The 16,361-nt window shown below is 47.3% G+C and overlaps 2 protein-coding genes across 5 annotated transcripts in view; both read left to right on the top strand.

Moving 5' to 3' along the window:
• STN1 (STN1 subunit of CST complex) overlaps window positions 1-5,993 on the top strand; it is a 54,505-nt gene extending 48,512 nt beyond the window's left edge. The window contains exon 12 of one of the 2 annotated variants that reach the window (XR_007507207.1): window positions 5,899-5,993. The gene's annotated coding sequence lies outside the window, so the exon portion shown is untranslated. Of the gene's footprint in view, window positions 1-5,888 lie in introns of both variants that reach the window. The other variant, XR_007507205.1, reaches the window with a different exon arrangement.
• A 4,683-nt stretch (window positions 5,994-10,676) lies between these two features.
• Window positions 10,677-16,361, top strand: part of SH3PXD2A (SH3 and PX domains 2A) — a 268,881-nt gene continuing 263,196 nt past the window's right edge. For all 3 annotated transcript variants that reach the window (XM_049810140.1, XM_049810141.1, XM_049810139.1), the window contains exon 1: window positions 10,677-10,835. In XM_049810140.1, coding sequence (XP_049666097.1) covers window positions 10,764-10,835 — 72 coding nt within the window. In that variant the 5' untranslated portion in view covers window positions 10,677-10,763. The remainder of the gene's footprint in view (window positions 10,836-16,361) is intronic.

Below are 16,361 nucleotides of genomic sequence, written 5' to 3'. Positions count from 1 at the left end.
AGTGAGGCACGGAGCCACATGGAGAATTATGAGACAAAGTACTGAAAATCTGCTTGTCAAAGAAATGCAGTTTGGTTTACTTCGGGAGTAAGCCAATCCTGTGGGGAAAAGATGTGCCTAGCAAAGATTTGTATCTTTATACTTAACTCTAAATGGGAAGGGAGCAAGTTCAGATCCCATGGGCAACCTGAATTTTGAAACTCTGTCAGTGTGGTGTTAGGTTCTATATTGCTCTCTTTCAGCTTAGTCTCCAGCCCTCCTGCCCCAACCCTACAGGCTAGTGAACAAACAAAAGTTCAGCTGCAAAGATAAAAGAGTATTTATAATAATTGGTTACCATCCTCCAGGAGCCCCAGCATTACAGAAACATTTTTGTGGATGTTTGTTGGCAGCAGGGAAATGCTGAGCCAGGGATCTTGGGTTTCATTCCTAGCAATATGCCCTGTCAGGCACAGAGGCTTTCCCCCTCATTTCTTTCATCTATTTCTGCTCTCCACTCTCTCCTCTAACTGTCATTTCTCAGGCCCTTCCTTCCATTCACAGTCTCACGGTTCATCTCTGCACCACAGATCCTGGTCAAACTTCCTTCGTCTCTACTTTGTTCCCTTTTTCTTTCCTAACTCAAATATCCTTGTCAGCATATGGCAATTGAAAGTTTCAGTATAATCCCCTTGCCTAACTGACCTGGCACTGCACTGTTCGCAGCCCATTCCAATTCCAGCAGGCTGTGCTTCTCTCCTTGTCTAGGCACCAGAAGAGGCAGATACCATCCACTTCACTCTTGAGCTTTCTTCCCCGTGTAGTTTGCAGCAGGAAAGAGCTGCAAGTTCAGGAAAACAATGCTTTTTCCACCCCACGCTCCCACAGACCCAGTAGCAACCTCAAAGATTCTAGTGGTGGTTTTCTTGCAGGTATGCAAGTACAAAATAAATATAATTAAAAAATAAAACACTCATGTCTTGCCCAAACCTGAGTGAGCACAACACACACCCCTGACAAGCTACCTGCCTCTCTCTGCCACTTTCACGTCCTTGCAGATTTCATTGCAGACATGATCTGTGAAGTTGATGTGGACTTTTAGGTTGTGTGTCTACTAGTTTGTGTGTCTCCTTTTAGCCTGTTTTTTTCCGAGAAAGTGTGATTATATTCTGATTTGATTATATTTTGTGTCTGGGTATTTGTCAACTTCTGTCCCACCACCCCAAGTGACTTTGTAATCTGTTGGCTAGTTAAGAGGGGTGAAGGACCCTGAGCTGTTATGGTCTTGTATATTTTTAGAAAATAGGTGCACTGATAGAAGAAGGAAGAAAAAATTTTGCCTCCATTAAGGGGAAGGAAGAAACTCAGTCGTACAGCACTAGAGAAACCACGCACGAGATGGTCCCAAGGAACCTGTTTTTGTAACTTCAGTAACTTCAGCTGCCACAAGAAGTACTTGTTCTGCAGTGTCCTTTTAAGAAATGACTGGACTGTGTTTCCTGAAGTTTGCTAGCAGAGATCACCCCAAGGCAGACATTTGTGATAGGAAACTGCAAATCAAAGCCTTAAAATCTGGTGAAGTTATAGTATCTACATCAGGGTGCAAAGTTGAGTAACTGATTGTTAGGGGTGCCACCAGCCCATTCCCACTAACATCTTTTAAATGTGCAATGGAGGTTATAGTAATCTAGTCACAGTTACTTACGAGTTGAAACCAGCCCAGATTAACAAGATTGCCTGAGCGTAACATAACCAGGAATTTGCTAGTAAAAGAAATAACCCAAAGGAATGATTTTCAGCAAATGTTGAACGACTTAACAGTGCAGTGCCAATTAACCTGGCACAACATGTCCTACAGCTCCTGTTTTAGCTTGCTTTTTGTTACTGATTGGAAGAATGAAAGCTCCTTCCCTACCAGCTAGAACTGGAGCTCTCTGCCACCTTAGCCTGTGATGAACAAGCTGTGAATCTACAAGCATGTAAAGGCCAAAACAGCTGCTCATCTTGCTTGAAAACTGGAGGAGTGGCTGCAGCTAAGCCACTGCTTCCAAAGAAGATTTAGGCTGAGACATCTAGTTCTTTGTTCTTCTTTTTAATTTGCCCAAGTTAAAAGTAAAGCAGACAGGAAAGTCATCCCACCTCTGCTGTGAACAAGGTAAGATAAATTGCAAATATATGTTGCTGCATAACAGCCAATGTGATTAAATGAAGTATGTGCCAAGTCTGTTATTGACTTGGGAAGCCCATGGTTCCTCCCAGGAGTGGAGAGCTCATCCCAATATTACAGTGATATTTGGAAATAGGAGGGAGGAATCTGTTCCCTCAAACATCTTCCCCAACAATAGAGTTGTCCAAGCTCTGCAGGCCTACCTGATTCTAACATGTGGTTTTCTTTGCCAGGGACAAAGATGGTAGGGAAATGAAAAGGGTTCTTGGAGTTAGGTTTTTCTCCTATTGCCAAAATTGAAGTCATTCACATTGAGAGTGTAGGAGTTGTCCTTGTGTGCATGTAAAACTCTGCTGCATTGTCCACAAAAAAACCCAGAGCTGTAACAAGCCAGCTGGTGTTCTCAAACCACTGCCTACACTGCTAACTAATACTCTCTTATTGTTTTCTTTCCCTCACCTTGTCTTCTTCCCCAATAAAATCTCTTGAACTTAATTCCTGGTTCAAAGTGGTTATACTCTCTCTCTTTGTCCTTCTGTGAGTACAGTGATCCAGGAGAGACATAACAGGTGCAAACTGATACAGAGAAGAGTTTTTGTTGGAACTCTGAACATAGAAAAGGACGAGAAATACAGAGGAAGGTGAGGGAGGAGGATTTAGCACAAAGATGTTTGAAATTAGTCCCACTGAAAAAGGCTAAAGAAATAATTGTCTAATGATGCTTTAGACATCTGTTTCAGAACAGGCAGCAAGTGTTGCATGTAATGAAAGCAAGGACTTTTACTATTTTATTTCCTGCAGTTAGAAAGCAGGGGAGGAAATGAGGGCAGGAAAAAATGGAGTAAGAGAACAGTTATCATAAACAGCTGGACAATTTTATATAGAGCACAGTAATATTTATATGCTCTTCCTCTGCCTTCCTTATACTATCCTTTAACAGCTTCTCTGTTCTGCAGGGTATTTTGTCATTTCTAAAAGACTAGTGCTTTGGATGCTCGAAGTTAGATGCTAAAGTAAGAGCTGGCCACCAAAATGCCTTTGAGGATCAAAATGTTCAGGACAATGTCGTTGTCACTTACCCAGATGCTGTTACTAACTGATGGAAATGGTCCTGAAGGAGAAGCTGCCCTTGTCTCACAGGTGGTCTCCATGTGCCTCAGTCACTAGATCAGTGGCTGAGAAAGACTCCCATTAATGAAATGGTCTTTAGGATTACAGTCCTGGTGCTGTACAGCCATAGCTTAACACGTGCCTGGATTCAAATAAATACCTGGAATTATGTGGATGTTGTGTCCACTGCTCCAAACTGAAAAGCACACCTATACCAGGCCCTGCTAGAGAAACTATAGCTCTGCTTTCCACAAGACATTTTCTGGTTTGGAATGATCTTATTCTTTTTTCCAAGCAATAAACATCCTACAGGGCATGTGGTTTTCATAGGATCATGGAATCATTTGGTTGGAAAAGACCTTTAAGATCATCAAGTCCACCCATTAACTTAACGCTGCCAAGTCCACCACTAAACCATGTCTCTAAGCACCACATGTACACATCTTTTAAATGCCCCCAGGGATGGTGACTCCACCACTTCCCTGGGCAGCCTGTTCCAATGCTTGACAATGCTTCTTCACCTTTCGGTGAAGAAATTTTTCCTAATATCCAATCTAAACCTCCCCTGCTGCAACTTGAGGCCATTTCCTCTTGTCCTATTGCTTGCTGCTTGGGAGAAGAGACCAACACCCTCCTCACTACAAAACCTTTTGAGGTAGTTGTAGGGAGCAACAAGGTCTCCCCTGAGCCTCCTTTTCTCCAGACTAAACAACCCCACTTCCCTCAGCCACTCCTCATAGGACTTGTGCTCTAGACCCTTACCAACTTCATTACTCTTCTTTGGACATGCTCCAGCACCTCAATGTCCTTGTCATAGTGAGGGGCCCAAAACTGAACACAGTGTTCAAGGTACGGCCTCACCAGTGGCAAGTACAGGGGGATGATCAATTCCCTAGTCCTGCTGGCCATGCTATTTCTGATATAAGCCAGGATGCTCCTGGCCTTCTTGGCCACCTGGGCACACTGCTGGCTCATATTCAGCCAGCTGTCGACCAGCACCTCCAGGTCCTTCTCCGCTGGGCAGCTTTCCAGCTACTCTTCTCCAAGCCCATAATGTTGCATGGGGTTGTTGTGACCCAAGTGCAGGACCTGACACTTGGCCTTGTTGAGCCTCATACAATTGGCCTTGGGCCATCGATCCAGCCTGTCCAGGTCCCTCTGTGGAGCCTTCCTACCCTCAAGCAGATCAACACTCCTGCCCAACTTGGTGTCACCTGCAAACTTACTGAGGGTGGGCTCGATCCCCTCATCCAGATAAAGATATTAAACAGAACCAGCCCCAACACTGAGCCCTGGGGAACACCACTTGTGACCAGCCACCGCAATGGATTTAACTCCCTTCACCACAACTTTTTGGGCCCAGCTAACCAGGCAGGTTTTTTACCCAGCAAAGCGTATGCCCATCCAAACCATGAGCAGCCAGTTTCTCCAGGAGAATGCTGTGAGAAATAGTGTCAAAGGCTTTATTAAAGTCTAGGTAGACAACACCCACAGCCTTTCCCTCATCCACTAAGGGATGACCTAGAAGGAGACCAAGTTAGCCAAGCAGGACCTGCCTTTCATAAACCCATGCTGACTGGGCCTGATCACCTGGTTGTCCTGTTTGTGCCATGTGATGGCACTGAAGATGATCTGCTCCATAACCTTCCCTGGCACCAATGTCAGACCGACAGGCCTGTAGTTCCCCCGGATCCTCCTTCCAGCCCTTCCTGTAGATGAGCATCACATTTGCTAATTTCCAGTCAGCTGTGACCTCCCCGGTTAGCCAGGACTGCTGACAGATGATTGAAAGTGGCTTGGTGAGCACTTCTGCCAGCTTGTACTCAGTACCCTTGGGTGGATCCCATCCAGCCCGATATACTTGTGTGTGTCTAGGTGATGTAGCAGGTTGCTAACCATTTCCCCTTGGATTATGGGGGCTTCATTCTGCTCCCTGTCACGGTCTTCCAGCTCAGGGGGCTGGGTACCCGGGGAACAACTGGTCTTAGTGTTAAAGACTGAGTCACTACACTACTGCCCTACAAAGTCTAACATGGGAATGACTGGGAAAAAAATACTATTTGTATCTACCCATGGGATGATGTTGCTGCTGTGGAGGTCCAAAAGTGCTCCTCCTAAAGAAGTCTCTCTGCTGGGGAAACCCTTTTGCTTTTGCATGAAGGTAACTTAAAACAAAAAATCAATGCACTCCACTGCTGAGTGGTAGAGGTTGCATGTTACAGATTTCTCCTTACAGTGTCAAGCTTGTGCTTTGGTCATCTATGGTCTAAGTGCAGTTCCGTGACTAACTTTTTATCAGGTTTTATTGATACATTTTTATAATTCACAGTCCATCAGTCAAATGTTTTCTGGTTTGGATATTGGCAGACAAACTCTTCTACTTTCTCTAGGGGATGTGCAGCCAGATAAAATTACTATTTGATTTCAGAAGGGGTTGAATGAACAAAAATAGTGAACAAGGAAATTCAAGTTTTAAAAGGGCTTAGTGGAAATTTTAAATCTGTTAATAAGAAGGACTTGGTCCATGTATATACTTAGACGTAACATGGGAAGAAAATGCGAAGAAAAACTACTTCTTCCTAGATTGACTTTATTTGTAACAAGCCTACATTTTCAATAATGGATTGCCAAGTTTTTTGCAGAGGATGAGGCAGAAGCCAGTCTCAAAATGTACGATTTTGAGAACAGTGAGAGCAACTGAAGACAGGGATAGCATCCAGGAAAAAACCTGGGGAATCCCAATCCAAACCTGTGATCAACTTGATAAACTTCAGCTGTCTGAAACGTAAGCCTGACATGTATATAATACATAAAGAAAAGTGTGGTTTGGGCTTGCTTTATTTCATGCTTTTTAACCATGTCAACAGATAACTACAAAGCCTTGGTAACAATGGAAAAGTACAAGGTGTATGTGGATGAAAAACAGTCCACAATTTGCTGCTACTACCCTAAACAGAGCATGCAGTGCACATATTGCAGTTGGAAATCCTTCATCCACAATTGGTAAGAGAGGACTGAAAAATAACGTTAGTCGTGAAAGGGTTAAATTGTAAGATAGCTGCTTCAAGAAAAGGACAATCTATAATTTAAGTCAAGAGGGTGAAGCAGCTCTTTCATAATGCAAGTAAAAGCTGTTATGCTGTTGGAAAAGCATGTACACTGCTAGCAGGGGGAATGATTATTTTGGTTTTACTATTATACTAGATTGCACACAGGGGCTTATAAAGCAGCTCTCTCCGGTGGGGAGGCTGAGAGGGGAAGGGGCACGCTACTGTGCTGGGGGTTGGGGGGGCTGCTCTGCCAGGACTGCAGCTGGTTTCTTCTGCTCCCTTCTACCACATTAGCTGGGCCTATTTATCTCCAGAGTGAATTTCATTTGAAGAGCAGTAATCTCCCAAGAAGATTAAATGCAATTGCCTTTTAAAAAATAGGAAAAAAAGATTGCATCGTGCTTTGTGTTTCAGAGTTTAAGATTTGAATGCCAGACAGGCTCTACTATTCTTGTTGCTCCCATCAAAAGACGTGTATGTTGAAACCCTGAAGTGGAAGGACTGTATGGAAAGCAGCCCTTTTAAGAAGCTGGGGTTTTGTAAGTACAGAAGCTGAGATGGGAGTGTAACAAAGGCTCTGTGTTGTGCTGTTGCACATCAGAGCCAAAAAAACCCTAAGGGGCACATCTCTAGTACCATGTCTAGCACATTATGCATGCAACCCTAGTTGCCAGTAATGAGTTGTGTGGCTAATCTGTCATGCACAGCACTGAAACGCTCCCCTTCCCCCAAGGGGCTGAGCACTTTGCTTCCCCCCAGGGTGCTGAGCACCGTTAGAACCTCTCCTAGCTAGTGGGACAGGAAAACACTGTGCTCAGCCCTGGCAAACAGAAGAGCAAAAACAAGAAAGAAAGAACAGTCATCTTTAACAGCAACTCGAGCCACTACGGACAGGGTTGTTAGGCCATAGTATGGTTAATATTCAGGGGTGTTTACTTGTCTACAGTGATGTGCCACGAATTAATAAGAGGCATCAGAAATGGCCCTAATGGAGCACAGAAAAGTCTGTCCCTTGTTTTATTTTCTCACTGATTTCATGATCCAAGTGTTTTCAATTTACAACTCAAATGCTTATTTACAAAAAAACCGCCAGAATGACAAAGTCCTCTTGAAATATGAAAACTCAAGTCATGCTCCAGCTCTGAGACCGTCACACACACATTCTGTCACGCATCAGCTTTTGCTGTAATTGGAGCAGAGTCTTGCCGGGCTGTAGCTGTATTAGATCTGTGAGGCTAATATGATTACCTGTTTGGTCAAAAAAAAAAAAAAAAAAAAAATTCTTTGCCCAAATACTCACCTAGCAAGTGAGTAGGAAAAAAGCTTTTAAAATAGCTGGTTTATCTCAGTCTTCACATGTGTGAATTTCCCCGGGTGTTCCTCAGGTGAATTTAGTGGAAGTACGAGTCCGGAAAGGTGAATTATTAAATCAGCTGTTAATATTGATATTAATATATATATATTAAAATTGTTTATAATAGCAGTGATATTCCCATGTAATGATAGGACTTCAGTAATGGAGACTTTAAGAAAAAAAAAAACAAAAAACTAGGATATTTAGGATTAAAATCCCTGGAGTTAGTTATTTTCCGACAAATTTGCGGTGCCTCAGCCTCTGTGTTCATGGTCCTAGTCAGGTACAGGCTCTTCTGCACGTGGGGTCAGTCATCCAACAACCCTGCTGTGCTCTTCGCTGCATACTCAAGTCTTTCTTTCGTTCAGTCCCAACAGCCGGAGCCTGGCTCTCCAGCACAAGGCTGGGAAGCACTGTAAGCTTCATTCTCCCAGCTGCTGCCTAAGAGGGGAGCAGATTTTCCCAAGCCTGCAGCATAATAAGGGGTTTCTGTTATTTTTCTGCCAGTCTTGCAATAGTCTGGGATTGGACTCCCACTAGACTGGGTGTTGTACATATTTTAAAAGAACAATCCATGCCCCTAGCAGCATACATTTTTTCCTATGTAGATGGACGGATGCAGCAAACAAACAAGGAGAGCAGAAGGCGGCGGTGAGCACAAAATGGTCAGATGATGGAGGAGGAGGGGAGCCAGAGCTGTACGAGGAGGGCTGGGCATGCTTTGCAGCTGGAGAAGGTTGTCTAGAATGGTGGAGAATCAAGTTGTCTGGAATAGAGGAAAGGTGAACCGTGGCCCAGATGCTGTGAAAGTACGGGGCCGACACCAAGGGAGCACAAACCCCAAAGCACCGGTCTCAGGTTTGACTGAAAATAGCAGTTCCTTCCTTACAAGAGCCGATGAGAAGAATACCAGTAAAAAGATGCCAATTAGTAAGAATGTCAGGAAGGATGGGGCAGAGTGTTTGGAGAATGATGTATTTTGTCTCTTTCCCTCACAATGACATGTTTTGAAAGTTCATTTAAAACATACCCTGAGTGTTTTTAACAATGGGGGGGACCCTTTATTCTTTTTTGGACAGGGTGATAGGAGAAGGGGATGGAATGTGTGCTGTATATTGGTAACAGCTCACAGGGAAGAGGCATCCAAGACCCAAAAGACTGGCCACGGCAGGCATATTTTTATCAGTGGGTTTTCTGAATATTTATATTTTCAAGGAGGAATATTCTTTCTTTGCTCTGCACACCAGGGACTTGGCCAGTCTAAACAGTAAAGGTTTCTCATATAAATAATTGCTCTGCTGCTTTGTATCACGCATGAGGATTAGAGGTGGGAAGTCCCTCAAGGAAGAGGAGAGTGCTCTGAAGCAGAAAAGACAAGCCTGAAAAGTTACAACAGAGGTGGGCACATCAGCTTTTCCCCGCTGTTGCCCTCCCTGCTGCCAAAAGTTGGTCTCATGTACACCTGTTCACATCCTAGGGTGGGGCGCTGGGATTTTAGCATTTTGTGTCAGTTTACTAGGTTTAGTAAACTGTGTGTAGTAGCTGAGGAGAGAGGAGAGGGCTGGCTCAGCGCATCTTTCCCTGGCATTATGCAGCAGGTACCTGGTTCCCACCTGGCAGCAGTTGGTAGCTGTGTACTGATGGTGCCGCTCCTGGTTTTCCTTCTTTTTTTTCAGCTGCTCATGGAAACCAGCTATGATTTGAAACCAACCACTTTCAAACATCAGCCTTCAGGCTCAAGTATCTAAGGCTTTGTGACTCTGGTGTCTCTCCCATGATTGTCGTTGCAGGGCTAATAACGCTTCTAAGTGTTGTGATTGAGAAACTGTGCCTATAGCGTGTATAATGAAATCACATTGAGATTGACCGTTCTGCCTGTAAATAGGGGGCTTTTTTTGCCTGGAGCTGGGACCTTTCTGCGCTCCTAGGCTTGCAGGTCTGGAGCTGTCAGCAGCACTCTGGAAGCTTACTGGAAAATCTGCATGGGCTGCTGTTCAAGAGGCTTCAAAGGATTGAGAGAGGAAGGCCTTCAGAGGAATGAGAGATCTTTGTGACTTCAGTTAATTTGGTGAACAGCTAATGAATGTCATGACAACAAGCCGCAGGCTGGAAGATCACACGTAAGTTCCCATTTCTGATGCGGCTTTCAAATAATCATATACAAAGCAATGACGCCTCATTGGAAAAAAAACCATCCTGAAATTTCTAGGGCAAGCTCTTCTCCAAGTGTGACTGGGGAAGGCGATGCTCGTTTATCTATGGTTCATCTACGGGTTTGTCGCTGTAAAAGCCCACACGACGGAGAGCCTGAGCGACCTTCCTCCAGCTTTCATCCTTCTGCGGCCCCGTGGGCCAGGGCAGAGTGGACCTCCCCAGGCGGTGGCCGGCCTTGAGCTCCCAGCTGGACCCTGCTGGGCGGGCCGCGGGGCTCGGCCCCGCTTGCTCGCGGGTTGCCGGCCTGACCTTGGCCGGCCGCTCGGGGAGGGTATTTCGGACACTTTCGGCAGGGATGGAGGGCCCTGGAGGCATCCTGCCCTTCCTCCGCCCCAGGCGGTCCCTTCCCCTGGGCTCTCCTGGAGGCCGGGCCGAGGCGCCTCAGCAGCCCCGGGGGCCGAGCGGGGCGGCCTGCCCGGGTCTGGGGGCGGGAGGGCGAGTTTCCCCCCGCGGCCGTCGCCACCGCCTCGCGGGGTGTGAGGGGGCGCCCGGAGGGAAGCGGCGGGCGGCCGCCATCTCAGGGCAGGCCGCGCCCCCCGCCGCGCGGGGGCGGCGGCTCCCGTCCCGTCCCCTCCCGTCCCGTCCCGTCCCGGGCCCTGCTCCTCCCGCCGCCGCTGCCGCCGCCCTGGCCGCGCAGCCTGAGGCAGCGGGGAGGGCGCGGAGCCGGGCCGCCGCCGCCAGAGGGGAGCCGCTGCCGCGGCACGGGGCGGAGCCGGCACCGGGGCATCCTCCCTCTCTCCCTCCGTCCGTCCCTCCCCGCCTGCCTCCCTACCTCCCTCCCTCCCGCCCGCCCGCCGCGCCGGCCGGCATCGCCGCGGCGGGCAGCGCGGCGGAGGGTGCTGCCGGCGCCGGGAGGGAGCGGCGGAGCCCCGCAGCGGGGTGCGCGAAGATGCTGTCCTACAGCGTGCTGGACGCCAACGTGGTGGACGTGGAGAAGCGGAGGAACCCCTCGAAGCACTACGTGAGTGCCGGCGGGGCCCGGCCGAGCCCCCCCACGTCCGCCGCCGGCCGGGCTGCCGGGCTGCGGGGGGCGGCGCACGTGTGCGGGCGGCGGGACGGGACGGGAGGGGACGGGAGGGGACGGGAGGGGTGCGGTGCCCGGAGCGCGGTGCCCGGAGCGCGGAGCCGTGGTGCCCGGAGCGCGGCCCGGTGGTGCCCGGTGCGCGGAGCCGTCCCGCGGCTGACCTTGGGCAGGGCCCCCGGGCAGCCCTGCCGGCCGGCGCGCCCCCCGTCCCTGCCTCCCTCCCTCCCTCCCTCCCTCCTTCCCCCTGTGCCCCTGCGGGGACGCAGGTGAGGCGGCCGCGGGGCTCCGGGCGGCCGGGGGCGGCGGGGACCCGCACGGCGTGCGGAGAGGTGGGGTGCTGTGGAAATGCAGCTCTTTTCCCCCGCCCTTTTTCATCCCTGGCTTTTTTTTTTTTTTTTTTAACGTTATCATTTTGAAGCGTCCTTTCCTTCTGAAGGTGGATCGTCCCTTCTTGCTCAGCGAGATCCAGCGCGGGACGGGACAGGTCTCTCGGCTCCCCGGTTTGTCTCCATCCTGGCCACGGTACTACGGAGTGCCCGGTGGGGAGCAGAGCGAACCTCTGCCGCTTGTAGGGTCAGCGAGCCAGAGGTGCTGAGTGCATCTTTACTCGTTTTCTCCCACAAGTTACATTAAGACCTTTTTCTGAGGGGGGAACCGGTTTGCATGGTTATCAAGGCATGCTCAGCGTTCGGGATCTCTTTCATCTCTCTTTCGCCTTCCTCCTTTCACACCTTAATGCCAACAGCGCAGCATCAGAGGAGGATTTTTAACAACCTTCCCAGACTCCAATATTGCAGGGTGTCATAGGGAAGTGTCTTTGCCCGCAGGAGTTTGCAGCGTACAGTGAAGTAGCTTTCACCCATGCACATAACTAGAGAAGGCATGTGTTCTTCCCTCTCTGGCTGTTTCTCGGTTTTAGTTGCACCAAATCCTTTAACTCTTTCCTCAAAATACAACCTGTGTTTTAATATACAGAAGGTTGGATTCTGTGTAGAGAGAAGCTAAATCATCCAGCTTTGGTAAGGGAAAGCCTGAGGGGGTGTTGCATCTGGTGTGAAATCATTCTGAGTATACTGTGTTTCCTGACATTGCGTATTTGCCAGATTTCTTCAGAGCTGGTCAGCATTTGAATGGGCTGCCTGAAAGATAAGGCCAAAGATCGGACGTGATGCTTTGTATTAGTATTTCATATCTCTGAGCTTTTTCCTCAGAGGCTTAAACCATAACCCAGCTTAAGGCTAGAGGGCACTGTGTTGCTGAGAGATGCTGATTTGTAGATGTAAAGCTGAAGAATTCCAGCTACCATGGAATTAAGCATCTTGTGCCCAATTCATGGGAGTGGATGTTTTAGGTCTCGTGTCCTCTCAGGTTGCCAGCTGGACCTATGCATTCAGTCTATTACTCATTCACCGCTTCCAGGTGGGAAAGATTTCTTTAGCTTTTGCAAGCTGCCACTGTGAATTGTGGCTGACACCGCTGCAGGCTGTTATCTCACCTGAAAGGTGGCGACTATTCAGCATCAGAGAAGTACGTCTGCCAAGCATGAAGATATACAAAAGAACTGGTAACAATACCTTCCTAATCGCCAAGAGAAATTGGCGTTGTTAATTTATTTGTTGGAAATTAACCAGAAAACAAGGATTTAAATCCTGTATTTACGGTTTTGAAAGAAAATATTTCCCATCTTTTCCTGCAGAAACACATCTGTATTTCCTTGACGATCATTGTGATTGCACTTTAATAAACTGTTCCAAGGAGCTCTCTTTAAGTGCTTCTGGTGGCAAATCTATTTCTTCCCCTTCACCCTTCTCTCTACACCTTTTTTCTAATATTATCTTCTGCCTAGCAGTTCCACGTTCCAGTGTGTCCAGTTCTTGGCCAAAAAAAAATCACAAATTAATGGTTTGTTGGGTGACCAGTGTTGTGTTTGCCTTTTGTCCCGCTGACTCTCACTGTACTCTGGCTGTACAGTATTCAGCACAATAGGGTCTCAGCTCACAAACAAGTGTTGGAGTAATTCAGTTAAAATAATAGTCATCCATGTCCTTGTGAATCTTTTTCTTTTAGAAGACTGAATTAGCCCACAGGTCCAAAAGTCTTGGACTCTTCTTCATTTCCTAGGTTGCAGTTTGCTGCATATGCGTGTGCTGCAGCCTTTCATCTGGCTTTGGCTGGGGAAACTCACTGAGGGTGAATCTGCACTGTCAGAGAATTTCGTTCCCTGGGTCTGATCCGTTCATCTCTGTTAGTTTGGTTCTGTGCTCTTTTTTAACATGAAACAACTGTTTTCTTCTAAAATGAATATAAGCGTGACTTAGGATTTAGTTCTCTCCATTGCCTGTGGATAGTTTGGAGAGTGCAAAGCATGGTGCTCTCTGCCTTATGTGGCTCTGTAATATCAAAAAGCCTTTCTACTTCCAACATCCGCAAACACCTTCATGCCATGCCTTAAGGTCATGCGACACATACCGTGGCATCAGATTAAAGATGTGTTTCTCTGGTGGATGGTGGCATAGGTATTGCAGGCATTTTAACGTGACTCCCTTTCCTTTTAATTGTGATCTTTCAGGGCCAATGTGGAGTCTGGAGAGATGAAGGCAAGTCTTAGGCATTGTGGGCATGTGGAGAGGGCTAAATGCGAGTAGCACGTAAGCCCCTGCACTGCTTGGCCTAGATGCCAAGAATCATCCCCTGGAGCAGATGTCTTTCATGATACGAGCATAGCTTTTGTGTCCTTGACTCAAGAAAGTAAAGGAAAGAAGGTGGCTTTGCATATCCTCTGCTATGATCCTTGTGTGTGAAACTTCTGAAGAGATTAATACCTCACTGGAAGATTTCTAGGGCTCTGCACATGGGAAGAAGTTAAAGTCTTGGATCCAGTGCTGTTTGATAGGAACCCAGCCAGCTCTCTCCCCGCTTGGAAATCACTACTAGGGAAGGAATCTGCAATCCCTCCCTCTGGATCCCTGTCAGCAACTGGGTAGCACAATGCCACCTGGTTGGCTGGGGGCCCTGGATGGCAGTATGTGAAAGGATAAATGGAAGGTTGGATAAATAACCACATGCCTCTTGTATGGTGTATCCCTAATATAAGCTCCTGCTGCTCTTACAGCTCTTGACTTTCCAAATTAATTTCCTATTCTTTCTCCATACTGACGGTCTTTTAAAAATTGTTTTGTGCTTGACAATACTTCAGAAATGTTCAATCTCCTTGCTTCCCTCTTCCCTTTTCTTTTAACAAGAACAATGTCAGGAAGGTCAAGTCTGGGTTTGTTGAGAAGACCCTTGGTGCGACAGGGGTCATACATTGGCTGAGCAATGCTGTGATGAAGCTGGGTGCATCAGGACGTTGCAGTTAATGGTTGAAGGTGTCAGTTAAGCATTCTGAAGAGAAAAAGCTGGTAACAAAATGCAAATCCCTTTTCCAGCCCCTGCTAAGTTTTAAACATCTGAAAGTCTCTTCTCTCAGTTGTTGAAGTTTGATCTGTTTATGGGGTAGCTTCTCTGGCTGAAATTGTGATTGTCTGAATTAAACATGAAATGATTCCAAACCAGAAGTGCATTCTCTATTTAAAAAGACCCACTGTTGATGCTTGCCTCCTTTAACCATCCATCGAGTAGCTTAAACAAGACATCCTGCACTCCCCTCTCTCTGTTTCCAGGTTATCTTGAGTCATCTTACCCTTTACCCAAATGTCTGACTCCTTTAGAAGCCCTGCAGGGAGCCTCTGCCTACCAGATGTGCTTGATCCTGCTCTCAGGGGGATGAGAGGGGACACCTTGACCAGTTTGCAGCTTCGCAGGACCTGGGTGATGGCAAACATTCATTAGAAGCCAAATGAATGGGATCCCCCACCCTCCTCCCTCACCACTTGTGCTTCTGCAGAGGACTGAGTAGTTGCTGATGGGGATTATCTCACTAGATGTTTATATGCTTGAGGTCATTTTTGAGGTCTCTAAGTGTGCCTGTGTTATCCCAAGGGCAGGGATGGATACATCAGTACAGATTTCCTCTTCCAGTACTACTCTACTCCTGTTGCAGTCGGACTTTGTGTGTTTTTCAGCTTTGTACAGCATGGAGGGAAGGTAAAAAGCTCTTGCTTTACAAGTCACTGCCCTGTCTCTTTCCAGTTAAGAGTGAGGTGCATTGTGGATTTTAGTCATCTGAGATGCCTGCATACTGTCCCAATTCCTTCCCAGGGTAATTGTTTCCTAATGCCATCTCTGAATGTCTCAAGACGCTCTTGTAGGAATCTCTCTGCTGCATGGATATGGTTGCTAACTATCTTGGGGTGCTGGCATTGCTGAATTGTAAGGGATTGAGTCCTGCTCTGTTGGGTTTCAGCTCTGCTCCCAGGAGTACGTAAGTGTGCTTGTCACAAGTACCCTGTTGTGAAATGTCAGCTTTGAAGAAAAAACTTGTACTGCTAGGGTCAAGCTCTGTTCCTTGTGTCTTAGCTGCTCCTGATTACTGCTTAGGTTCAAGACCGACTCAGATGCGATAACACATCTTCATGGCTTTATTTCAATTTGTTGCGAGCTGCTGGTTACACAAAGGCCAGCACTGACGAGGAGGATCTGAACATGTCATGGGTTTAGTAGATCTTTGTTCCTGTGTTGGTCCCTCATTGCTACTGTGGGAGAAGGAGCTGGATTCCCCCTGTTTGAGTCATCAAATGGGTTGTCCAGTGTGGCCCTGCCTGCAGGTCTGAGTTGAGGATCTCCACATGCCACTTGTGCTAGGAGTACCAGCAGCTCATGGGTTAAGAAAGGCTCAGTCTGGCTTTTTTTGACCCTTTTAATTAGCAGAGCTGGAGACGGTGAGCCACATCTCTTCCAGAGTGAACAGGATGCGACGTACCTGGAGCTCACGTGGCTGGTGGCAGTTCGGTGAGGGACCTGAAGGCAGTGTTAGATGAGTAGCTGGAGTACCTTTTTAGAACTTATGATCCATTTTCTGCTCTCCCCTTCCCCCCATCAAGATACCCTGTGTGGCTTTCCTTCCAGGGGCCATGATCCAGCTTGACTCACTGGTCTGAATTATTATTAGTATTAGTATTATTACTATTATCTTTGCCTCGGGTGCTGGGAAAGAGCCAGAAAATTAGCAGGCTGCTCCATGACTTCGTTGTTCCTCAGAACTGAACTTCCGTGCATTGGCAAGGGTTATGTCAAAGATGGCTGTGATCCCCTGTGTGCAGGGCAGAGGAGTGCTCAGGAGAAAGCAGACTGGGGTAGAACATTCCCTCTCCCTTGTGGTGGCTTTCTCTTTATGTAGACCACAACCCTGCTGGGGTAGACATATGTCTTTAATGATAATTTCCACCACTCTGCCTGTTTTAGATGCAAATCTTAAGATTTTGCAGACTAAAAAATCTTCATTGTTTTTTAATGTCTGATGAAAGATGTCAGGAAGAAAAGAAGGCAATATTTCTGAAATATCTGGAAGCTGTGGATAGGCAG

The sequence above is a fragment of the Accipiter gentilis genome, chromosome 9 (assembly GCF_929443795.1).
Source record: "Accipiter gentilis chromosome 9, bAccGen1.1, whole genome shotgun sequence".
Classification (NCBI taxonomy): domain Eukaryota; kingdom Metazoa; phylum Chordata; class Aves; order Accipitriformes; family Accipitridae; genus Astur; species Astur gentilis.
This window is presented reverse-complemented; position numbering and strand designations above follow the sequence as displayed.